Source organism: Pseudorca crassidens, chromosome 9, assembly GCF_039906515.1.
Source record: "Pseudorca crassidens isolate mPseCra1 chromosome 9, mPseCra1.hap1, whole genome shotgun sequence".
Lineage (NCBI taxonomy): Eukaryota > Metazoa > Chordata > Mammalia > Artiodactyla > Delphinidae > Pseudorca > Pseudorca crassidens.
Genome location: NC_090304.1, coordinates 78,762,216 through 78,787,584, shown reverse-complemented (window position 1 = coordinate 78,787,584; position 25,369 = coordinate 78,762,216). Strand labels below are relative to the sequence as shown.

The following is a 25,369-nucleotide window of genomic DNA, read 5'->3' as shown; positions in this document are numbered from 1 at the left end:
TTTTTTTTTTTTTTTCTATTTTGTTTTATTTATTTTTTTATACAGCAGGTTCTTATTAGTCATCAGTTTTATACACATCAGTGTATACGTGTCAATCCCAATTGCCCAATTCAGCACACCACCATCCCCAGCCCCCCACGGCTTTCCCCACTTGGTGTCCATATATTTGTTCTCTACATCTGTGTCTCAACTTCTGCCCTGCAAACCAGTTCATCTGTACCATTTTTCTAGGTTCCATATACATGCCTTAATATGCGATATTTGTTTTTCTCTTTCTGACTTAATTCACTCTGTATGACAGTCTCTAGATCCATCCATGTCTCAACAAAGGACTCAATTTCGTTCCTTTTTCTGGCTGAGTAATATTCCATTGTATATATGTGCCACATCTTCTTTATCCATTCATCTGTTGTTGGGGATTTAGATTGCTTCCATGACCTGGCTGTTGTAAATAGTGCTGCAATGAACATTGGGGTTGCATGTGTCTTTTTCAATTACGGTTTTCTCTTGGTATATGCCCAGTAGTGGGATTGCTGGATCATATGGTAATTCTATTTTTAGTTTTTTAAGGAACCTCCATACTATTCTCCATAGTGGGTGTATCAATTTACATTCCCACCAACAGTGCAAGAGAGTTCCCTTTTCTCCACACCCTCTCCAGCATTTGTTGTTTGTACATTTTCTGATGATGCCCATTCTAACTGGTGTGAGGTGAAACCTCACTGTAGTTTTGATTTGCATTTCTCTAATAATTAGTGATATTGACCAGCTTTTCATGTGCTTCTTGGCCATCTGTATGTCTTCTTTGGAGAAATGTCTATTTAGGTCTTCTGCCCATTTTTGGATTGGGTTGTTTCTTTAATATTGAGCTGCATGAGCTGTTTATATATTTTGGAGATTAATCCTTTGTCCGTTGATTCATTTGCAAATATTTTCTCGCATTCTGAGGGTTGTCTTTAAGTCTTGTTTATGGTTTCCTTTGCTGTGCAAAAGCTTTTAAGTTTCATTAGGTCCCCTTTGTTTATTTTTGTTTTTATTTCCATTACTCTAGGAGGTGGATCAAAAAAGATCTTGCTGTCATTTATGTCAAAGAGTGTTCTTCCTATGTTTTCCTCTAAGAGTTTTATAGTGTCCGGTCGTACATTTAGGTCTCGAATCCATTTTGAGTTTATTTTTGTGTATGGTGTTAGGGAGTGTTCTAATTTCATTCTTTTACATGTAGCTGCCCAGTTTTCCCAGCACCACTTATTGAAGAGACTGTCTTTTCTCCATTGTATATCCTTGCCTCCTTTGTCATAGATTAGTTGACCATAGGTGTGTGGGTTTATCTCTGGGCTTTCTATCTTGTTCCACTGATCTATGTTTCTGTTTTTGTGCCAGTACCTTATTGTCTTGATTACTGTAGCTTTGTGGTACAGTGTGAAGTCAGGGAGTCTGATTCCTCCAGCTCCGTTTTTTCCCTCAAGACTGCTTTGGCTCTTCGGGGTCTTTTGTGTCTCCATACAAATTTTAAGATTTTTTGTTCTAGTTATGTAAAAAATGCCATTGGTAATTTGATAGGGATTGCATTGAATCTGTAGATTGCTTTGGGTACTACAGTCATTTTCACAATATTGATTCTTCCAATCCAAGAACATGGTATATCTCTCCATCTGTTGGTATCATCTTTAATTTCTTTCATCAGTGTCTTATAGTGTTCTGCATACAGGTCTTTTGTCTCCCTAGGTAGGTTTATTCCTAGGTATTTTATTCTTTTTGTTGCAGTGGTAAATGGGAGTGTTTCCTTAATTTCTCTTTCAGATTTTTCATCATTAGTGTGTAGGAATGCAAGAGATTTCTTGGCATTAATTTTGTATCCTGCAACTTTACCAATTGATTAGCTCTAGTAGTTTACTGGTGGCATTTTCAGGATTCTCTATGTATAGTATCGTGTCATCTGCAAACAGTGACCAATTTGTAATCCTTTTATTTCTTTTTCTTCCCTGATTGCCGTGGCTAGGACTTCCAAAACTATGTTGAATAATAGTGGGGAGAGTGGATATCCTTGTCTTGTTCCTGACCTTAGAGGAAATGCTTTCAGTTTTTCACCTTTGAGAATGATGTTTGCTGTGGCTTTGTTGTATATGGCCTTTATTATGTTGAGGTAGGTTCCCTCTATGCCCACTTTCTGGAGAGTTTTTATCATAAATGGGTGTCGAATTTTGTCAAAAGCTTTTTCTGCATCTACTGAGATGATCATATGGTTTTTATTCTTCAATTTGTTAATGTGGTGTATCACATTGATTGATTTGCCTATATTGAGGAATCCTTGCATCCCTGGGATAAATCCCTCTTGACCGTGGTGTATGATCCTTTTAATGTGTTGTTGGATTCTGTTTGCTAGTATTTTGTAGAGGATTTTTGCATCTATATTCATCAGTGATATTCTGTAATTTTCTTTTTTTGTAGTACCTTTGTATGGTTTTGGTATCAGGATGATGGTGGCCTCATACAATGAGTTTGGGAGTGTTCCTTCCTCTGCAATTTTTTGGAACAGTTTGAGAAGGATGGGTATTAGCTCTTCTCTAAATATTTGATAGCATTCACCTGTGAAGCCATCTGGTCCTGGACTTTTGTTTGTTGGAAGATTTTTAATCACAGTTTCAGTTTCATTACTTGTGATTAGTCTGTGTATATTTTCTATTTCTTCGTGGTTCAGTCTTGGAAGGTTATACCTTTCTAAGAATTTGTCCATTTCTTCCAGGTTGTCCATTTTATTGGCCTGGAGTTGCTTGTAGTAGTCTCTTAGGATGCTTTGTATTTCTGCGGTGTCTGTTGTAACTTCTCCTTTTTCATTTCTAATTTTATTGATTTCAGTCCTCTCCCTCTTTTTCTTCATGAGTCTAACTAATGGTTTATCAATTTGTTTATCTTCTCAAAGAACCAGCTTTTAGTTTTATTGATCTTTGCTATTGTTTTCTTTGTTTCTATTTCATTTATTTCTTCTCTGATCTTCATTATTTCTTTCCTTCTGCTAACTTTGGGTTTTGTTTGTTCTTCTTTCTCTAGTTCCTTTAGGTGTAAGGTTAGGTTGTTGATTTGAGATTTTTCTTGTTTCTTGAGGTAGGCTTGTATAGCTATAAACTTTTCTCTTAGAACTGCTTTTCCTGCATCCCATAGGATTTGGATCGTCGTGTTTTCATTGTCATTTGTCTCTAGGTATTTTTTGATTTCCTCTTTGATTTCTTCAGTGATCTCTTGGTTATTTAGTAACGTATTGTTTAGCCTCCAAATGTTCGTGTTTTTTACCATTTTTTCCCTGTAATTCATTTCTAATCTCACAGCGTTGTGGTCAGAAAAGATGCTTGATATGATTTCAATTTTCTTAAATTTACTGAGGCTTGATTTGTGACCCAATATGTGAGCTATTCTGGAGAATGTCCCTTGTGCACTTGAGAAGAAAGTGTAACCTGCTGTTTTTGGATGGAATGTCCTATAAATATCAATTAAATCTATCTGGTCTGTTGTGTCATTTAAAGCTTGTGTTTCCTTATTTATTTTCATTTTGGATGATCTCTCCATTGGATGATCTGTCCATTGGTTAAAGTCCCCCACTGTTATTTTGTTACTGTCTATTTCCTGTTTTATAGCTGTTAGCAATTGCCTTATGTATTGAGGTGGTCCAAGTTGGGTGCATATATATTTATAATTGTTATATCTTCTTCTTGGATTGATCCCTTGATCATTATGTAGTGTCCTTCCTTGTCTCTTGTAACATTCTTTATTTTAAATTCTATTTATCTGATATGAGTATTGCTACTCCAGCTTTCTTTTGGTTTCCATTAACATGGAATATCTCTTTCCATCCCCTCACTTTCAGTCTGTATGTGTCCCTAGGTCTGAAGTGGGTCTCTTATAGACAGTATATATATTGGCTGCAGCATTTAATCCAGTCACATTTAAGGTAATTATTGATATGTATTTTTCTATGACCATTTTCTTAGTTGTTTTGGGTTTGTTTTTGTAGGTCCTTTTCTTCTCTTGTGTTTCCCACTTAGAGAAGTTCCTTTAGCATTTGTTGTAGAGCTGGTTTGGTGGTGCTGAATTCCCTTATCTTTTGCTTGTCTGTAAAGCTTTTGATTTCTCCTTCAAATCTGAATGAGATCCTTGCTGGGTAGAGTAATCTTGGTTGTAGGTTCTTTACTTTCATCACTTTAAGTATATCATGCCACTCCCTTCTGGCTTGTAGAGTTTCTACTGAGAAATCAGCTGTTAACCTTAAGGGAGTTCCCTTGTATGTTATTTGTCATTTTTCCCTTGCTGCTTTCAATAATTTTTATTTGTCTTTAATTTTTGCCAATTTGATTACTTTGTGTCTCGGCATGTTTCTCCTTGGGTTTATCCTGTATGGGACTCTCTGAGTTTCCTGGACTTGGGTGCCTATTTCCTTTCCCATGTTAGGAACGTTTTCAACTATAATCTCTTCAAATATTTTCTCGGGTCCTTTCTCTCTTCTCCTTCTGGGACCCCTATAATGCGAATGTTCTTGCGTTTACTGTTGTCCCAGAGGTCTCTTAGGCTGTCTTCATTTCTTTTCATTCTTTTTTCTTTATTCTGTTCCGCAGCAGTGAATTCCACCATTCTTTCTTCCAGGTAACTTATCCATTCTTCTGCCTCTGTTATTCTGCTCTTGATTCCTTCTAGTATAGTTTTCATTTCAGTTATTTTATTGTTCATCTCAGTTTGTTTGTTCTTTATTCTTCTAGGTCGTTGTTAAACATTTCTTGCATCTTCTCTATCTTTGCCTCCATTCTTTTTCCGAGGTCCTGGATCATCTTCACTATCATTATTCTGAATTCTTTTTCTGGAAGGTTGCCTCTCTCCACTTCATTTCGTTGTTTTTCTGAGGTTTAATCTGTTTCACTATCATTATTTTCAATTCTTTTTCTGGAAGGTTGCCTATCTCCAACTTCATTTAGTTGTTTTTCTGGGGTTTTATCTTGTTTCTTCATCTGGTGCATAACCCTCTGCCTTTTCATCTTGTCTATCTTTCTGTGAATGTGTTTTTTTTTTCCCACAGGCTGCAGGAATATAGTTCTTCTTGCTTCTGCTGTCTGCCTTCTGGTGGATGAGGCTATCTTTAGGAGGTTTTGATTACTGATTCAACCTCCCTATTGGTCTGTTCAGATTTTCTATTTCTTCATGATTCAGTCTTGGAAGGTTTTATGTTTCAAAGAATTTATCTATTTCTCCTAGGTTGTCCAATTTTTTGGCATATAATTGTTCATAGTAGTGTCTGAACATTCTTTGTATTTCTGTGGTATCTATTTTGATGTCACCTCTTTCAATTCTGACTTTAGCTGAAAGTTTGTCCATTTGTTGTTTATCTTCTCAAAATGGCAGCTCTTGATTTCATTGATGTTTTCTATTGTCATTTTAGTCTCTATTTCATTTTTCTACTCTGACCTTTGTTATTTTAATTCTTCTACTAACTTTGAGTCTCAATTTGTTTTTTTTTCTAGTTTCTTTAGTGTAAAGTTACGTTGTTTATGTGAGATTTTTCTTGTTTCCTGACGTCAGCATTTATAGCTATGCACTTCCCTGTTAGAATTACTTTTGCTGCATCCCATAAGTTTTGGTATGCTGTATTTACATTTTCATTAGTCTTAAGGTATTTTTTGTTTCCTCTTTGATTTCTTCTTTGACCCATTTGTTCAGTAGCATGTTGTTTAATTTCCACATATTTGTGCATTTTCCAGTTTTCTTCTTGTAATTGAATTCTAGTTTCCTACCATTGTGGTTGGAAAAGATGCTTGATATTATTTTAGTCTTCTTAACTTTGTTAAGACTTGTCTTCTGGCCTCATATATTATCTATCCTGGAGAATACTCCATGTGCACTTGAGAAGATTGTGCATTCTGTTGCTTCTTGGATGAAATGTTCTGTATATATCTGTTAAGTCTCTATGTTCTAACATGTCATTTAAGGCCAGTGTTTCCTTATTGATTTTCTGTCTGGATGATCTATCCATTGATGTAAGTGGGGTATTAAAGTCCCTCATTGTTATTGTATTGCTGTCTTTTTCTCCCTGTAGGTCTGTTAATATTTGCTTTATATATTTAGGTGCTCCTATGTTGGGTGCATAAATATTTACAAATATTTTCTTATTTGTTTAACACCTTTATGTGATGCCCTTCTTTGTCTCTTATTAATATCTTTGTTTTAAAGTTTATTTTGTCTGATGTAAGTATAGCTACCCCAGCTTTCTTTTTGTTTCCGTTTGCAGGGAATATATTTCTCTATCCCCTCTCTTTCAGTCTCTGTGTCCTTGTATCTGAAGTGAGTCTCCTGTAGGCAACATATAGATGGGTGGGTTTTTTTAATCCACTCTGTATCTTTCAATGGGAAAATTTAGCCCATTGACATTTAAAGTAATTGTTGATAGGTATGGACTTACTTCCATTTTGTTAATTGTTTTCTGGCTGTTTTGCAGGTCCTGTATTCCTTTCTTCTTCTCTTGTTGTTGTCTTTTGTGGTTTGATGACATACTTTAGTGGTATGCTTAGATTCCTTTATGTTTTGTGTATCTACTAGAGGTGTTTTTCTTTGTGGTTACCTTGAAGCTTACATATAAGAACTTATTTATAACAGTCTGTGTTAAGCTGGTAACAACTTAAATTTAAATAGGTTCTAAAGCTCTACAGTTTTGCTCTCCCCACCCCCACGTTTTATGTTTTTGATGTCACATTTACATCTTTTTATCCTGTGTATTCTTCAACTAATCATTATAATTATAGTTATTTTTATTAGTTTTGTGTTTTAATCTCCATACTAGCTCTATAAGTGATTAATCTACCACCTTTACATTAGATTATTCTGAATTTTACCTTTACCAGTGATACTTATTCTTTAATATGTTCTCTGTTACTGATTAGCACCTTCTTGTTTCAGCTTAAAGAAGTCCCTTTAACATTTCTTATAAGGCCAGTTTAGTGGTGAACTCCTTTAGCTTTTGCTTTTCTGGAAAAACTCTTTATCTCTCCTTCAATTCTGAATGATAACTTTGCCAGATTGAGTATTCTTGGTTGACAGTTTTTCCTCTAAGCACTTTGAATATATTGTGCCACTCCCTTCTGGCCTGCAAAGTTTCTGCTGAAAAATCTGTTGTTTTTATGAGGATTCCCTTATATGGAATAGGTTGGGGGGTTTTCTTGCTGCTTTTAAGATTTTCTCCTTGTCTTTATCTTTTGACACATTAATTATAATGTGTCTTTGTGTGGGTCTCTCTGGGTTCATCTTACTTGGAACTCTCTGGATTTCCTGGATCTGGATATCAGTCCCTCCCCAGGTTGGGGAACTTCTCAGCCATTATTTTCTTTCAATAAATTTTCTGCCCCTTTCTCTCTTATTTTCCTGGCACCCCTATAATGCAAATGTTGGTCTGCTTGATGTTGTCTTGTAAGTCCCTCAAAGTATCTTCACTTTTTTTTCCACTCTGTTTCCTTTTTGCTGCTTTGATTGGGAGAGTTCCACTGTCCTGTCCTTGAGTTCACTGATCCTTTCTCCTGCTTTATCTAGTCTACTCTTGAGCCCCTTTAGTGTATTTTTCAGTTATTGTATTCTTCAGCTCTGTGACTTCTTTTGTTACTTTCTTATATTTTCCCTTTGTTGAAGTTCTGACTGTATTCATCCATTCTTCTCCCAAATTCAGTGAGAATCTTTATGACAGTTATTTTGAACTCTTTATCAGGTAAATTACTTATCTTTGTTTCATTAAAGTCTTTTTTTGATGTTTTATCTTGTTCTTTCCTGTGGAACATATTTCTCTGTTTCTTCATTTTCCTTGATTCTCTACATTGGTTTCTATGCATTAGATGAAACAGCCACCTTGCCCAGACTTGAAGGAGTGAGTCCATGTAGGAGATGAACCTTATTGTTCAATCCTGCCCTAGCTCTTGGTTGTCTCTCAAACTTTTTTGATTGTTAAGTAGTCTATTTTGTTTTTAATGGATGCTAGTAGCTGAGAGTATGCCAAGACCTGTCAGTGTAGGAGAGGATCTCAGTCAGCACCTAGACTAAACCTGATTGGAAGCTAAACCCTCAGGTAACAGCTTTCAAAGTATGCAAATATATACAGTTCTCTGGGACCACAAACATAAGTCCCACTGGCAGCTAGAGCCAGGTGATCTGGAGGTGTCCCCTGGGCAGCATCACAAAATTGGTGCCTCAGAAAAATGGACAGCCTCCTTTCCAGAAGATCCCAGAGACCTGGAATGAGGCAAAGAGAGAGTGCAAAGATGGTGTCCCCTGGCCTCCATTCCCGAGAGCGCCTTTGTAGGCCGCTAAAAGTGTGCCAAACCCTAAGCCTGCCCCTCAGGCCAAAGCTCCTGGACAAGCAAGAAGGCCTCTCTCTCAGAAAGATCTGCTATCTGCACAGTTCTCTGGGGGTGGCAGCCAGCCAGGAACTACCTTTGCATTTGTTACAGTCCCATGGGACCTAGGAACACAAGCCCCCCCTGGCCTCCAGAGCCAGGCAATCAAGTGCATCCCCTGGTGGTGTGGGGGGGGGAGGGGCAGCCACAAAAAACAGGGCACCAGACACATATACAAGTCCACTCCAGGATACACTGGTGCTCTGGAGTGTGGCAGAGGGAGAACATGAAGATAGCACCCACCCCCCAGGTCTCTGGAAAGGATTGTGGTTAGCCCTTAGATGTGTGTTTAATTAGAAGCCTGCCCCTCAGGCCTAGCTGATAAGATAATAGGCCTCTTTCACAGAAAGGCTGAGCTCCTGGGTCTGTTGCCTCTTGCTGTGTCCTGGGGAGTGGTAGCTGGTTGAGAGCTCTTTCTCTGTTGGTTACAGTCCTGTGGAACTTGTGAGCATATACCCTGCTGACCAGAGCCAGTCATTCTAAAGGTCTCCCCTGGCAGCAACCACAAAAGTTGGGGCACCAGAGATGGGCATAGGCTCCTTTCTGGGAGATCCTGGTGAGCGGGAGTGAGGGAGAGCAAAAAGATGGTGCCCACCAGCCTCTGTCCCTAGAGGGTACCCCAATAGGCCCTTAGACATGTGTTAGATTAGATTCCTTCTGCTCATACCAAACTTTCAGATTAGGAAATGAGCCTCTTTCACATAAAGTCTGGGTGCCTCTCAATTGACTGCCTCTGAGCTGGTCCTTGGGGTGGGGTGAGTCTGAAGATGAGTGCCCTTTAAGAGCCATTTCTCAGTTGGCTATGGCCTTGGGGGTCTCAAGGACATGGCCCCATTGGTTTTCAAAGCTTAGAGGGCTCACCTCTCAGGTGCAGGTCTTAAAAGTCGGGTGCCTGATGTGGGGTTCAAACCTTTCACTCCTCAGGGAGAAGCTACGGGTTTTGAGTTCCCTTCTGATTGTGTGTCACTGCAGCAGGTTGAGGGCAGGAGCGGGTTGCAGAGTTTATGGCGAGATTGTGTCAGCCTCTCCTACCTGCCTCAGTGTTGGTTTTTTTCTCATTTGCCCAATGTGTAGGAGTCACTTAGCCAGTTTTGGGGTGTCTTTTTTCCCAGAGGAAATTGTTGTGTAATTGGCTGTAGATTCAGTGTGTCTATGGGAAGAGGTGAGTTTAGGATCTTCCCATGTCACCGTCATGAACCAGTACCACTCATCACCTTTTCTCTGATTAGTAATTGTATAGTATATTTCTTTCCTATACCTTCACTTTCAATACCTTTCAGCTTTTTGGAATCTTAGTTTTAAGATATATTGCTTATGAACAGTTCATAGTTTTGCTATCCAGTTGATAATCTTTGTCTTTTACGTGGCCTGTTTTGTACATTTAATATAACTTCAGTGTAATTACTGCCAGGAGCAGTAATAGGGTTTCACCAGGTAAAGAATGGGCGGGAAGCATCCCAGGTAGAGGAAGTAATATAACAAAGCAACAGAAATAAATAAACTGCATAGGGAAAGCTCAGTAAATCTTCTGGAGCAGAAAAGAGTAGCAGAAGATTAGGCAGCAGAGGAGACCATGGCCTTGTCATCATGGTGAAGAGATAGCTTTTGGCCTTCCCTCCTTGCATAGTGTGGAGCACATGCTAGAAGTGATCGAGTTCTTCCAAAACTGTGCCTGGCACTTATGTAGAGTAAAATGAAAATGCAAGATGTAGTTCTTGCAATTAATAACCAACTAATTCCATTTAAAAGGTAAGATAGTACAATTAAGAGTCCAGAAAAATGCAAAATAAGAAGATAAATAATAAAATAAAGTTAAAAATAAAGGAGTACCTGAGAAGGATCGCATCTTTCTTGTTTCTGCAGAGCCTCCTAGCATTGTTCTTGGCACTGAGTAGGTATTGGGTTGGCCAAAAAGTTCATTCCAGTTTTTCTGTGACGTCTTAGGGGAAAACCTGAATGAATTTTTGGCCAGCCCAATAATACTCAGTGCTGGGAGGAGTGAGAAGCCAGGCTGACTGGAATGTGTTGGGGAAGAATAGCAGATAGAGTGAATTCTATTCTGTGGAGAGTGAAGATTGCCAGGATGAGAGGCTGGGAAGGTTTGGAGCAGGAACAGAGGAAAAATAATATCAGCTTGCCTGATGCCCTTGTGAATGTGATTCTTGCCTTATTTATTTATTTATTTTTAATTAGCTAGGGTTACAAATTGTGGGCTGGGTCTGTGGTAATGAAATAGAATGGGCAAGACCTATGGCAATATCATAACAAAGCCTGGATATTGTCTTACACAGCCCCGGCCAGCTCAGCCTTGGCTGAGTTGGGTTCTGACTGCCTTGAAAAGCCAAGTTTCTTTTCTGACCCTCTCTTGCTCATCTGCTTTCTGTACAGCTCTGGGAATGCACAGGATCGCCCTTCGGAATGAATTTCCTTAAACAAACCTGGACTGTGTCACAATTGTTAGTTCTCACTGTCCGTAAGGCAGATAATTGCCTTGACTGAAAATGCCTCTTTCAGCTCCTGCCAGAGTTTATATTAAAAGATTTAGGTAGAGTGATGATAGTGTAACAAAATGTGGGAACAGAATTTATTACAGATATACTATAACTTACTTAAAACACCCCAGTTGTTATTTTTCTGTGTTCATATATATAGAGAGAGGTTTTTTTTCCTTTTTGGAATTTTAATTTTTGAATTTAGAAGTTTAGGAAAATATATTTGATTTTCAGAAAATGGACAGCTCTTTATGATGATATATTTTTTAAAGCCCAATTTTCTCTTAGATTGCTTTAAATCTAGATTTTTCTTGATTTTTTTAAAAGATAACTTTTTAAGTTTTTTTTCTAATCTATATTTTTCAGTTCTGTGGATTTTTGGTCCTCAGGTAATTTGAATTCAAGGAGAATTTTCATAATGAATCTACTGACTTTGTACAATGAGGAAAGGCCCCTTTGCTTTCTAAATAATGAGTACTTCTGGGATTACACTGATACTTAGATTCTCTATAGCAGGGGTCCCCAACCCCCAGGCCACAGACCAGTATCAGTCTGTGGCCTGTTAGGAACTGGGCCGCACAGCAGGAGGTGAGCGGCGGGCGAGTGACGGAAGCTTCATCTGTATTTACAGCCGCTCCCCATTGCTTGCATTATCACCTGAGCTCCACCTCCTGTCAGGTCAGCGGCGGCATTCGATTCTCATAGGAGCTCGAACCCTACTGTGAACTGTGCACGCGAGGGATCTAGGCTGCGCACTCCTTATGAGACTCTAATGCCTGATGATCTGGCTGGGGAGTGGCTGCAGATACAGATTATCATTAGCAGAGAGCTTTGACTGCACAGAGATCATAATAAATCATTTGCTTGCAGAGTCATATCAAAACCTTATCAGCAGACTTCCCTGGTGGTTCAGTGGTTAAGAATCTGCCTGCCAATGCAGGGGACGTGAGTTTGATCCCTAGTCTGGGAAGTTCCCACATGCCGTGGAGCAACTGAGCCCATGCACCACAACTGCTGAAGCCCGCGCACCTAGAGCCCGTGCTCCGCAACAAAGAGAGGCTACCACAATGAGAAACCCGCACACCACAACGAAAAGTAGCCCCCGCTTGCCGCAACTAGAGAAAGCCCACGCACAGCAATGAGGACCCAATGCAGCCAAAAAATAAATAAAATTTTAAAAAGCCCTATCAGTGAGTGGCAAATGAAAACAAGCTCAGGGCTCCCACAGATTCTGCATTATGGTGAATTGTATAATTATTTCATTATATATTACAATGTAGTAATAGAAATAAAGTGCACAATAAATGAAATGTGCTTGAATCATCATGAAACCATCCCCACCCCCATCCGTGAAAATCTATGGGAAAGAGGTTCTCAGTGTTTAAAAATATTTCAAGAGACACACACAAGACTAGTACTAGCTGCAGTCTGTACTTAGAATCATAGAACCCTCAAAATGACTCTGTGGCACCAGAAATTTATGATCCATGATCTTAAATAGCTCTGTATTTTTGACAGCTATAATAGGAAATGAAAAACTACTACTATCCCGTTTTAAAATAACTGAGATTTTTTTTTAAAATGAATGTGAATTTTCAACTCTGGTTTAAGTGTGTATCTGATACCCCAAAGAAAACAAATTGTCACTCTTAACTTTGAAATATTTAGGTTAAAGGACAAAAATGGCACTTAGATAGTTTGGGGCTCAAGGTTATAGGAGTAAAGAAAGTTATTTCAACACAACACAGTTATACAAAGATACTTGGAATAAATCCAGACTTTGAAGAGGATGAGTACTTTTACTTGGTACTAGGAAAAAACAGGCTGCTTCATCGTGTCCTTGGTCTTGCTGTAATAAGAAGGTGGCCGGCTGGTGTTAATAGAAAAAGGCCTGGAACATCACTTTTTTCTTCTTGGATATTTATATCAATGAACTGAAAATACCTTTAAGAGCATCCTCTTCGATGTGCTGTTATTCAAATGGCAGTGGTGATAATCATGGAAGTAGATCTGACTGACTACTACTCAGCCTCCTATAAGGGAACTGTGTAGTGCAGCTCCGTAGGAGAGGTATATTCTGTAAAACAAATGCTGAGATACAGAGTAACCATTCATTGAGCAGGTCCTCCGTAGGAGGCACTGTGCTAAGTGCTCAATACAAATTATGTCAGTTATTTCTCCCAAACCCCTGTGATATCCCTTTTTATAGATGAGGAAGGAGACTGAATCTCAGAGAGGTTAAGTAACTTGTCTAAGGTAACCCAGCAAGTAAGTGGCTGAGCTGATCCAGAGCTTGAGCTCGTTCCCACCATGCCTGAAAAATATCACTAGCACTTGGTAAAGAGAAGAGCTCAGTACATGGAAGTGCGAATTCCGTCATAGAAAAATTGTGCTCCAGGGATAGTTCTCTTATTACAGAACAGGAACGGAGTGCTGATTGGACTGTCTTGAGTATTTTTTCAGCAGTGACAAAACATCAACTCATCCCCGTTTGTACTTTCTCTGTCTTGTCCCTTTTGCGCCTGAACATGGCAGTTGCTGGGACGGAGGGTGCATGGGTGCTCTTACTACAGCCCTTCACTTTGTTTTCCTGTGATTATGTTAGTTGAAACCAAGAATTAGGGTCAAGATATTTTTATAGCTCTGAAATCTATAGGTGATCTTAGGTTTCATTTAAGAAGTTTTGAGAGTAGTTTGACAAGTACCGAATGACTTAATTCATCTCACAGTGATTAGTTGCAAGGATCTGTGAAAGGAACAAGCTCAGCACAGCCACTGGCGAGTGCTGTGGCACAGCTGCCTGAAGACACGTTTTGTTAGCAGTGAAAGAACTGTGGTCCTGAGTGCATTAGTTTGCTAGGGCTGCCACACAAAGGACCACTAACTAGGTAGTGTAAACAGCAGAGATGTATCGTCAGATTGTCGACAGGGTTGGTGCCCCCTGAGAGAGGATCTTTCCTGTGCCTTTCGCCTCGTTTCTGGTGTTGTGCTGGCAATCTTTGGCTTTCCTTGGCCTGTTGGCAGCATCACCGTGATCTGTGCCTTCATCTTCACATGGTGTTCCTCCCGTATGTCTGTCTGCCTCCAAATTTCCCATTTTATAAGGACACCAGGTATTTAAGGCTCATCTTAATAATCTCATTTTAACTTCATTATAATCCTCTGTAAAGACCCTGTCTCCAAAAAAGGTCACATCCTAAACTACTGGGGGTTAGGGCTTCAACATATGAATTTTAGGGGGACACATAACACTAAATAAGTGTTAACAACTGTGTGCCACATACACCCCTTCCCGCAGCTCCACTTACATTAGCTGAGGTGTTATCCATAGTACGTAGGTCCAGTTTATTGAATCAGTTGTATTTAGTAAGGTGTCTCTCGTTTTCAGAATAATACCAAAATAAATAAAAGTCTACAATGATTGGAATTTCTCCCTCTGTCAGCCTGGGCCTGCTTCACGTTTGGAACCGACAGTGGGGAATTTGACGCTGTCGGCTTCCTTCCTTGCTCTGCCTTTCTCCCCCTCACTTCTCCTGGTTTTTACCCTTCCAGGATCAGGCCTAAAGGGGCTTAAGGGGAAAAGCCAGCTGGGATGTTCTCATCTGACGAAGGTGCCCCCTAGGTGGCGGATGTGGTTCTCTTTGGTAGATTCCGGGGAGACCCTACAGCTGGGGCTTCCCCCTTCAGCTCCCCTGATGCAGTAGGGCCTCCCCTCCAGCTGACCCCCTCACTACACACCCTTGGCCCCTAGCTTTCGGTGTTCCACTTCTCTGCTGGTTATCTTCATCCCTCTGCGCAGAACTCTCTGGGGAGGCTATCTTTTAAGGCAGCCCCATGCTGGCTGTGTTTCACGGGGCCTGGTTTGGTTCTTGGGAAACACGCACCTTTGCTGTCAGTGGAAATAAGAGTCTACTCCCAGCGCAGCCTTTTAAACTCTGCTGACAGGTAGAGACAGCTCAGCCATAGCCTCTCGCCTTTAGAGTTACTTTTCAGGCTTGAGTCAAATCTTAGTCTTCGTCGCTTCAGGTCCAGGAGATACTGGGCCTGCTCTTCAGGTGACTCCCTCGGCTTAGTTTGAGGCGAGGGGCTGCGTTCTCCTCTTTTCCTCCGTGGGCAGAGGTGGCGGTGGACACAGAGCACACTTGACACTCTCCAGTAACGTACCCTCTTTGGGCCTTTATAACTTGTTTTGTTTTGATTTGATGTTTCTGTACTGTTTTTGATTGAGATATAATTGACGTATAACATTATATTAGTTTTAGGTGTACAACATAATGATTTATATATTGCAAAATGATCACAATAAGTAACATCTATCATAATATATAATAATGTATACAACATAGAACACCTATTTCATCATATTTAGTTACAAAATTTTATTTCTTGCGATGAGAACTTTCAAGATCTATTCTCTTAAAAACTTTCAAATATACAATATAGTGGTATTAACTGTAGTCACCATGTGCTGTACATTACCTCCCCATGACTTATTTATTTTATAACTAGAAGTTTGTACCTTTTGACCACCTTCACTCATGTCACCCACCCTCCACGCCTTTACAACTTCTGCTTCTCAGAGGCAGGGGGAGACTGGCTAAAACAGCAAAGTCAGATAGGGCTAAACCCTTTCCAAGCCCTGCATGGATGCTCTGTTCTTCTGACATCTCTGCAGGTACTCACTGAACCACGCCCTGGAGGGCACTGGTCAGTAGCTGAACAGTTAAGGGAGAAGGAAGACACCCAGATGTCCGTGGTGGGATGTTCTCTTTTGCAGAGGAGCACAAATGACTGTTTACTTATATTACAGACAAGGGGGTTGAGTCATGGAATGTGAGTTCTGACCTTGAAGAGAGCATCCTTGCATTGCAGTTATCCCATTTAAACATCGTGAAATACACCTTAACATAAAAATTATTGGCCTGTTTTGTCAATTTATAGAAAATTTTAGCTACTTCGTGGTTTCTGTAACACATTTGGATTTTCTTAGTGAAGAACTAACCTGTTACAGCTCCCTGTTTTTGCCCATGTTACTTCATACAGTATCTCTGAAGAATATCTTATTATGGCAGGGAGAAGAGAGTAGGCTGTGTGTGTGTGTGTAATCCAAAAGCAGAATTGTGTTCATTGTTTTACTCTGCAAAGATCATTCTGTTCTAAAGATATTATATAAATGATGGTTCTTTGCTGTATTTAATTTCATTATAATAGAATTCATTCTCTACATTAAAATAATAGGTGATTATTTCAACGCTAAATTATATGTTTATAGAGCATTCAGAATTGAATAATAAAAGATTAGTCCAAGTTCATAGCATTCTACTTGAATAATTATGATTTATTCACCTATATAATACAAAAATACTGATTCCTTTGGTCTTTTTTTAAAAATTAGGTAATACTCAGTGGAAGAGGTCACACAGTAAAGACCCAAAGTTCACAAAATGTGATAGGAATTTAAAGAGTAAAAGCAGATGGGCAGATAAGCACTATTAAAACCAGCCTGTAAAATTGAAAATAAATATTTGAATTCTTTGAATAAAAAGTCCAGAATAGGGGCTTCCCTGGTGGCGCAGTGGTTGAGAGTCTGCCTGCCAAGGCAGGGGATGCGGGTTCATGCCCCAGTCCGGGAAGATCCCACATGCCGCGGAGCAGCTGGGCCCGTGAGCCATGGCCGCTGAGCCTGCGCGTCTGGAGCCTGTGCTCCGCACGGGAGAGGCCACAACAGTGAGAGAGGCCTGCATACCGCAAAAAAAGAAAAAAAAAAAAAAGTCCAGAATAATTGTGAAAGGGTGATAATGCATGAAGTAATCACTTTTGGTATGTGACAGCAGCAGTGGTACAGAGAACCTGAAGGCCTTGTGCTGCTGTCACTGGGGGAAAGGAGAAGGCAAGCCCGGTGGGTAATTCTTTCCACTTTAGTTCTTGGCCATAAAGAGTAAAATGGGAGTATATAGGCAACATAACAAACCACTAAACCTGCAAGTAAACTTTGAGACTAGGAAACAAACACAGAAATAAATTACATCCTATTAATAGGGCAAAGAGATTTTTCATTCCTTAAATAGTATATACTAAATTATAATAACTAAAGTATCTTTAGTTGTAAATATCAGTTAGGTTGTGATGTTACAATGAAGATAGAGTATGAAAGAATATTGTTAAGACAGAAAGGTTTGCTTTTGGTCATAGGGCATTTTGTACATATATAGGTATTTAGTATTTATTTTTGGTCATAGCGCTTATTTATTTATTTCCAATTGTTTATTTTAAATTAACACCAATGATTCTCCTTTACAAAATTGGCTTTTGCTTTTTTTTTTTTTGCGGTGCGCGGGCCTCTCACTGTTGTGGCCTCTGCCGTTGCGGAGCAACAGGCTCCGGATGCGCAGGCTCAGTGGCCATGGCTCACGGGCACAGCCGCTCCGCGGCATGTGGGATCCTCCCGGACCGGGGCACGAACCCGTGTCCCCTGCATCGGCAGGCGGACTCTCAACCACTGCGCCACCAGGGAAGCCCGGCTTTTGCATTTTTAAAGGTTTCAGAAATAATTTTAGAAATACCTTCCCAATGACAGAAAATTATCACGAGTGTGAGATTTCCAACTAGCCACGTTCTGTGATGTTGTTTCACTTCCTAATGCACCATGGGAAGCTGGTTTTACTCTTAGGAAGAGTATCTCGCTCATGCTCACATCCTACTGGGGGGTTAGAAGCATGCAGCTACTGTTTGTCCTCAAAGCTTTTTGGAAGAATGTGGCAGAGAAACCTTAAACTTTAAAAACCCTTTTTATATCCATTGGTTTCATAATCCATTCAACTAATATTTGTGACATGAAGCATGGAATATTCAGACACAGAGATGGTTAAGACACTGTCCCTGTATCGAAAGAACTCAGTCTTCTGGGTTGTTTCTTTTTTTCCCATACGTTCACAAAAATTTCTTACTTTACGTAAATCCAGGCTTGGTTCCTGTTGAATATTTTACTATACGTTTTATGGCTTCTTGCTGTGTAGTGCAAAGTATTAATAAGCTAAGTATCTTTCATGATGCTGTGTTTGTTAGACCTTTTTCTTTATGTATGACCACGAAAGTCAGTGAAGTGGGAGTTAATTATCTACGTCATAGCTCTGGCTTTAATGTTTCTTCATATTCTTGCAGCCCCACAGGTACTTTTCAGCCATACAAGTGAATCTTCCAACTTCAATGTGAAACCATCAAAAACTCCAGTTTCCCCAGTCTCAAAGATGATAGCTACCACCTCAAAACCCATAGCAAAACCATCAACAACTGCAGCTGCCTCAGTCTCAAATAACGGGACCGCCACTACCTTGAAAACAGCAAAACCATCAACAGTTCTAGTTGCTTCAGTCTCAAATAACGGGACAGCCACCACCTCAAAACGCATAGCAACATCTAAAATGATAACACCAGAGGTCTCAACAAATATGACTTCCACCACCTTAAGGTCTACACTCAAAATCACAAGTGTTTCACAAAATATATCCCAGATATCAACATCCACAATGACCACAACCCACAATAGTTCGGTGACGTCTGTTTCTTCATCAGTAACAAGTATGTATAAAAATGGACCTATTTTTCCTATGCTGAAAAAATAGTTGTTAAAATGCCACATTTACATCATTCCATTCTGTAAAAATGTAGAAATTTAGACAATTATTTCTCATTTCCTAAATAAATTAGTTGTAGAGATCAGGAAGAGTCAGTTGACTTAGTAACTATCTTGTCCCTTTAAAAAAATTAGCTTCCAACTTAACCGTGCCAAATCATGACTGTATGAGATCCATCCGTAAATAAATAATTTATCCTAACATGGGATTTTATTTTGCATGGTTTGAAAACTTGTCATACCTTTAACTCTTTGAACCTCATTCTAGAAAGGAATTAGGCAGGCTCAGTCTCCATGATTTCTAAACCTAAATCATGGAGAACTTTGGTTTTAATTTGTGCCATAAAAATATTTTTTAATGGTATTATATATAGTCACATATGTAGTATTAGTCTCAGCACTCTTTATTTTTTTGCATTTGTTTAAAATATAATGCCTGTGAAACCATGAATTCAAAAACCTTAAGATTCTCTTTTAAGTTATCCAAAGTTGAAGTTCTGTTTAAAAGCTAGTGATTACATTTATCATAACAAATAGCAGACTTCATGGTTTCTTTTGTGTGTTTTTATATACTTCTATTCCAAATAGTTTATTTTTTTATTACTACAATTTATGTATTGAAATCAACTTTAATGTCTCAGGGGCTCTTGACTCCATAAAATTAAAATAGTTAAAATTCCCAATTTATTCAAAAGGAGAAATTTCAATTAGAAACATTTACTCAAATTGGATCCAGTTTCAAGATTTCAGCTGTTACCCAGACCTGTTTTGTTTAAGGCATGAACTCTTAAGAAAATTCGTAAAAGAATTAACCAAATCTTGCTGCCTCTGAGGTTTTGGTAGACCATCCAAGCCCAGTCTCACCTAAAGATCTTGGGGTTGTAGGCACTGGGGATTTAAGGGATGTGTTGGATCAAGTGAAGAAAACTAGAACCAGGCAGTCACTAGACACAGAATCATCTGGAGAGCACCTTGATGTGCTTATGATTCCCCCTTCTCCCCAGATCAGCATTCTTACATAGAAATTCAGAATGTTTTAGCTTATTACAATATGTTTAAAAAGCACTAAAGCCTTATTTTTTTGTTTCCTTTTGTTTTCTTCTAGTCACAGCAACTATTATTTCTAAGGAAAATAAAGGATCAAAATTTGATACTGGCAGCTTTGTTGGTGGTATTGTATTAACACTGGGAGTTTTATCTTTTCTTTACATTGGATGCAAAATGTATTATTCAAGAAGAGGCATTCGGTATAGAACCATGTAAGTTTTGATTGGCCAGGACTTTTTTATTATTATTAATTCTGTATTTAAATATCATGACAAAATATCAGAGTAGAGCGAGTGTTCATCTCAGGGATTAATAATTTATAGATTTATGAGTTATATTCCCATTAATCCTCTATGCCCAAAGCAAATTGTTTGTGTGCAAGCTTGTGATTATAATTATTTGCAAATGCAAATGGATATACCTATAAAAATGATTGTATTTTATTAGTGTCATACTTTTTTTTTTTTTTTTTTACCAGAGACCCAAGTTTAGCTAGTCCTTTTCACTTGCTTATACCTCTAATTGCAAGAAATACCATTATCAGGTCTCCTGAGGCTGTTGACCTAGTGTTACTGACAAACACAAGACATACTAAAATAACATCCTTGATAAAAACGTGATTTTTGCTTTCTGTGACAAAGAAAATAAAGAAATTCTTCTGACAGCCTCATTTTCCCTGATACTGAGTTGTTAGTATAATATACATTATCAGTTAATCTGTAGCAAAACTGTCTTTTCAGGTGAGCGTTATCAACAAGTCCCCAACAACAAACTATGTCATTCTAAAGATCTGATGGTTTTTGGAGGTATAATCTCCCAATTTTTGTTATTCCAAAAAGTCCTTTCGGTTTTTTCTTTTGAGCCTTATATGTACAAGAGCAAATCCATTCTTTTGATTGTTAATGTATGTATAAAATAAATAGAATAGATGACCATTATCCAAGATTTGTTTAAGTTGTCATATGCATATGTGTCTCACACAGGGTTTCCATGTCAGAAACACTTGGGAACTACTAATTGAGCAAAGTAAAATAGAATAGGTTACTTTACTATAAGAATACTGTAAGCCTTTGATATGTTGATGTACATTATGAATTTTTAGGAGGAGAATAGAGTATGAAAATATGTCTCAAATTTTTCATTGAACTAAGAAAACCAGACTTTAAAAAAAGTATATTTAAATTAGAAGTTACCTTCCACATACAGTATCCATCATATCGAACTTACTTTAAAAGCGCATCAAGGTGGTGTTTTGTCAGATTAAAAGCACATTCAGAAACATTCATTCTTTTCTCTTTTAGATCAACCCATAAAAGAAAAAAATACATGAAGGAAACTGACTAAACAGAGTTGACTCTAAAAATGCTTTAAAATTTGAAATATTTTTTAAAACCACTGTGTTTCTAGAAATACTTATCATCTGTTTTCTTGGTAAATTTCACCAGTTAAACAGAAGGCACATTTTGATTATAGTAAATTTAATGCAACTCCTTTTTTATAATATCAATATTTATCGATATACTTGAGGCTATAAAATATTGAAGGAATTAAATTTAAATGTGTTGTTTTCATTTTAAAGTGCCTTAACTACAAAGTATATAATTTTAGCTTTATGGACTTTTTCCTCACGTATACATGACCACATAATGCTGCATGCCCTGTGGAGGACATCAGAGTCCAGAATCCCCATAACTGTAAGGACAGAGCTGTGTGGCATGTAAGGAAGGCAGTGTGACTCTAACAGGAGTCTTATTCATATCAGAACCAGTAGATGGTGAAAACACCATATTTAGTTGAGTCTAAGTACACATTTTTGATTTTGTGTATTTCCACATTTTAACACCTCTGAGATGGATGTATCTTACAGTCTATGGGATGAGAAAGCATTGTGTTGTAGTTTAATAGGCCATGTTTTTCTTAGTGCTACATTTTTTAAAGAGTGCATTTTAAAGCCAGTAGTTTCTTTGAAGTTATAAATAATGACATTCCATAAGTAAGGACTTAATATTTGTCCCATTAAGGAACCTGAGACCTTCTATACCTAGTAATTATTAGCATTTCTAGTTTTCATTTATTGGATAATAACACTGATTAAAACACTGATTATAGTGTTAACTCCTGTATTTCTTAGAGTTGCATGGAGAGACAGTGGAGTGAGGTGGTAAGAGATGGGGTTTGGGGCAGACAGACTTAATTCTGATTCTGGTTCTACTGTTGACTAGCAGGGTGCCTACCCACGTTTATATAAATGATGTAGTACAGTGTACAGTGGTCAAGACGAGAGTTCACATGCTTGCTTAGCTTCTGATCTTCTGCGAAATGGAATTGATTGATTAAATAAATAAATAACATTATATATATATATATATATTTTTTTTTTTTTTAAAGTGCCCTCTCTCTGCTTAGGGGTACTGTGATGATTAAATGAGATATGGTTGTAAAGTCTGTAGCGTAACACCTGGCACATAGAAGATGCTCAAGAAATGATCGCTGTTTTGGTTGTTTTCTTTTTTAAAGAGGGTTATAATAGCTAATTGATGAAAAGTCACACAGGCACTGCAGAGATTTGAGCATAGGTCCATTTCGCAACCTGAATACACTGCTTGAATCCTTAACCAATACAGTATACCAGGTACTTTTTCTTAAGAAACTTTACACAAAGCAATGACAGTTTTGATTCTGAAATTTATTTATTACTTAAAATTATGAACTATAAGTAGTTTGATACAAATACAAAACATAAAGTAACTTTAACTTTTGATGTATTACAGCGATGAACATGATGCCATCATTTAAGGGACTCCAAGGATCAATGGAAAGAAGATTGATACAACCCTATCAATTAATTTTGATTTATTATTACTTTAGAACAGTATTCTCTTCTTGAAAATAGCATAAACAGGCCATGAATATAATATACAATGTATTATATAAATATGTAAAGATTCCTCATGATTGCTAAAGGTAAAAAGGGTTTGATTTGGGTTTTTTAATGAACATATGTAGCATACAGTTAATGCAATGGTTAGAAAATATATAGTAAGACAAGTCTTGTCCCATTTTTTTGTGTCATTGGTCACATAGGGCCAGTAATTGGAAAACATCATCAGTGAAGGGTATGATGCCATGTGTTCATACAAATAAGGAGCTTGTCTCAGCACTCAGGATTTTGCTGTCTTTGTTGGTCACACAAAGAACCTCAGTGCTGTTAAGAGCTGGATATATCCTAATTACCATTGCCACATAGCAGAAATTATATGAATAAGCCAAGTCTTAAGTATAATTTTAGTTGAAGTGTCTCTTCAGAAAGCATATTTCATATGTTTAAAGCTTAGTTATTTGGTTTAAAAACAAAATGCATGCCCTCCCCCACCAAAAAAAAAAAGTCAAATAAAACTAGAAACAATATGTGGGCTTATCCCTGTTAGAGAGCCATTGGAGAGCCTGTATTTTTAATAACTTCTTTGGCGCTTTCAATGGCAGTTGATGTAATTGCCTTTTTTTCCCTCTGTAATTTCAGTAAATTGCAATGTTTAACATAATAATGTTTTAAAGACTTAGTTATTAGTGTTAAATAATAAGTTAGATTATTTGCTACTGTGAGAATACTGTCACCACTGGAAATTGCTTTACTTCATGTTCAGCTGTTAATTTTATATTTAGTGAACATTTTTAACAGATGTAGACCTGCTTTCAATATCTAGAAATGGTTAACGTAATGTAAACACACCTAGCCTTAAAAAAAGAGACTCTTATATGATTTCCAAAGCAACATTTAGAACTCTCTTTAGTCCAAACGATAGATGAATGCTGTTTATCAGGCCAGGGATTGTGGGGCTCCCCTCAGGCTACTAAACCTATAGGATGAGAATGCCGCATTTTTGTGCACTGTCAATGTTACTCAAAGATTTGGGGAAACAGCATTTTTATACTAAGACACCAGTGTACTTTGGAATAAATTCCTGCGGAGTATTTAAGACAGAAAAGTTCCTGCTTCCTTATTTGGGTCCTCTTCCTCCCGTGCTGACGAGGGGAGGCACGTTCAGATGTACCATGTTAATGGAGAGGAAGCACGCAATATTGAGGGACACCATTATCAGCCAGCATATTTTGGAGTGTTTTCAGCTTTACAGTTTATATTCCAGCACTCAAAACTCAGGGTCAAGTTTTGACAAAAGAGGTATTTAGTCATACTGTGTACTAAGATATTGTTTCTTCTATCTTAGATGGTCACAGTAAATCACACCAATGTCTGACAGTCCAAAAATGAGCTAAGAAGTCCTAAAAAATATGTACATACATTTAATAGGAATTAAATGTAACTTTTGTGATCAGCTTTTGGTTTGCAGAGAATCAAGAATTCTGATATAAAAGGATCATTTCTACTCACTGTGTATTATGGCCAATTGATGTGATGAAAATGAATAATAAAAATTATCCAGAATATGGATATGACAGGATGGATGGATGTGACACATGGAATGTGGAAGAAATATTATGAAACACATGTGTTTGCATTAGTTTGAAAAAAGAGATGTGGGCTGATAAGTTGTATGTTACTAACTTAACCATAACTGGTCTTTTAAACACTGCTTCATTTCTTTGCAAAATATACTAAAGATACGTTTTATAGTAATGGGGGCTTTCTAAATTTGATTTGTCTCCTGCATTCTTGATATTTCAGTACTTTAAGTCAGTCAGAACTTTGTAGACAGGACTGAACTTTTCTTGAATACTTGTTTCTTAGCACTTTGAAAAATATAAAACCACTTTTTAAGTACTAAATGTCATTATTTGCCTTTAAAGTTTCCTGTGCTTTAGGTTCGAAATATTTTAGTTATGTCTTTTTTCTGTATATAAGTTGTATAATTTGTTACTTTCAAATATCAGTACTTCAATGCAATCAGGTGTTGGGGGTTTTTGCTTTGTTGTTTTGTTTTTGTTTTTTGGTTATCTGCAGAAATTGAGGGAAACAGCTATATAAACCAGTATTTCCCTTTGGAGCACATTTCCTAAGTGTAAATTTATCTTCCTTATTATGTTTACTTCAGCAAATGTTCAGTTTTATTTGCATTCTTTGATAATGTATTTACTTGAAGATAAAAGCAATTCAGATGTATGTCTAAATATTAGGTAGAATTCAACCTATGATTTTAAAATTTCCTTGGATAATCCATAGAATGAATAATTCAAATACAGATAATGAGAGCTGGCAGTATATTACAGTGATAATTTTGTATTTTTCAGAAAAAAATGTAAAGCAAATTTCTGTTACTTTTTTCTTTTTATTACAATGACCAACTTTTGGCATTTCATTGTTACTGAGATCTATTTTTAGAATAAAATTTTGTTAAGAGTAGTATATGGTTTTGCTTCATTTTATCAAACTCAAGAGAAATTAACAAATAGAAAATGCCCAAAGTAAAAAGGCAGATCGTGGTGGCTAATCTGACACTGTAAGTGTGGTTGCCTGGTTCAGCAGCAGCAGGAACATCACCTGGAAACTTGTTAAAAGTGCAAATTCTTGAGTCCCATCCCAAACCTACTGAATCACAAACTCTGGGGTGGAGCCCAGCAGTGTTTTAGCAATCCTATCAGGTTATTCTGATGAACACCAGAGTATGAGAGGCACTGCTCAAAGGATTTTCATTTGAAGCCTCTTATTTGTTCTTCTGGGTAGAACTTTTTTTTTTTTTTTCCTTTTTTTTTTTTTTTTTGCGGTACGTGGGCCTCTCACTGTTGTGGCCTCTCCCGTCGCGGAGCACAGGCTCCGGACGCGCAAGCTC

At 37.8% G+C, this 25,369-nt stretch overlaps 1 protein-coding gene across 2 annotated transcripts in view; it reads left to right on the top strand.

Moving 5' to 3' along the window:
• TMEM123 (transmembrane protein 123) overlaps positions 1-24,942 on the top strand; it is a 71,798-nt gene extending 46,856 nt beyond the window's left edge. For both annotated transcript variants that reach the window (XM_067750828.1, XM_067750829.1), the window contains 3 exons: positions 18,065-18,481; positions 19,642-19,795; positions 22,355-24,942. In XM_067750828.1, coding sequence (XP_067606929.1) covers positions 18,065-18,481; positions 19,642-19,795; positions 22,355-22,379 — 596 coding nt within the window. In that variant the 3' untranslated portion in view covers positions 22,380-24,942. The remainder of the gene's footprint in view (positions 1-18,064; positions 18,482-19,641; positions 19,796-22,354) is intronic.
• Positions 24,943-25,369: the final 427 nt, after the last annotated feature.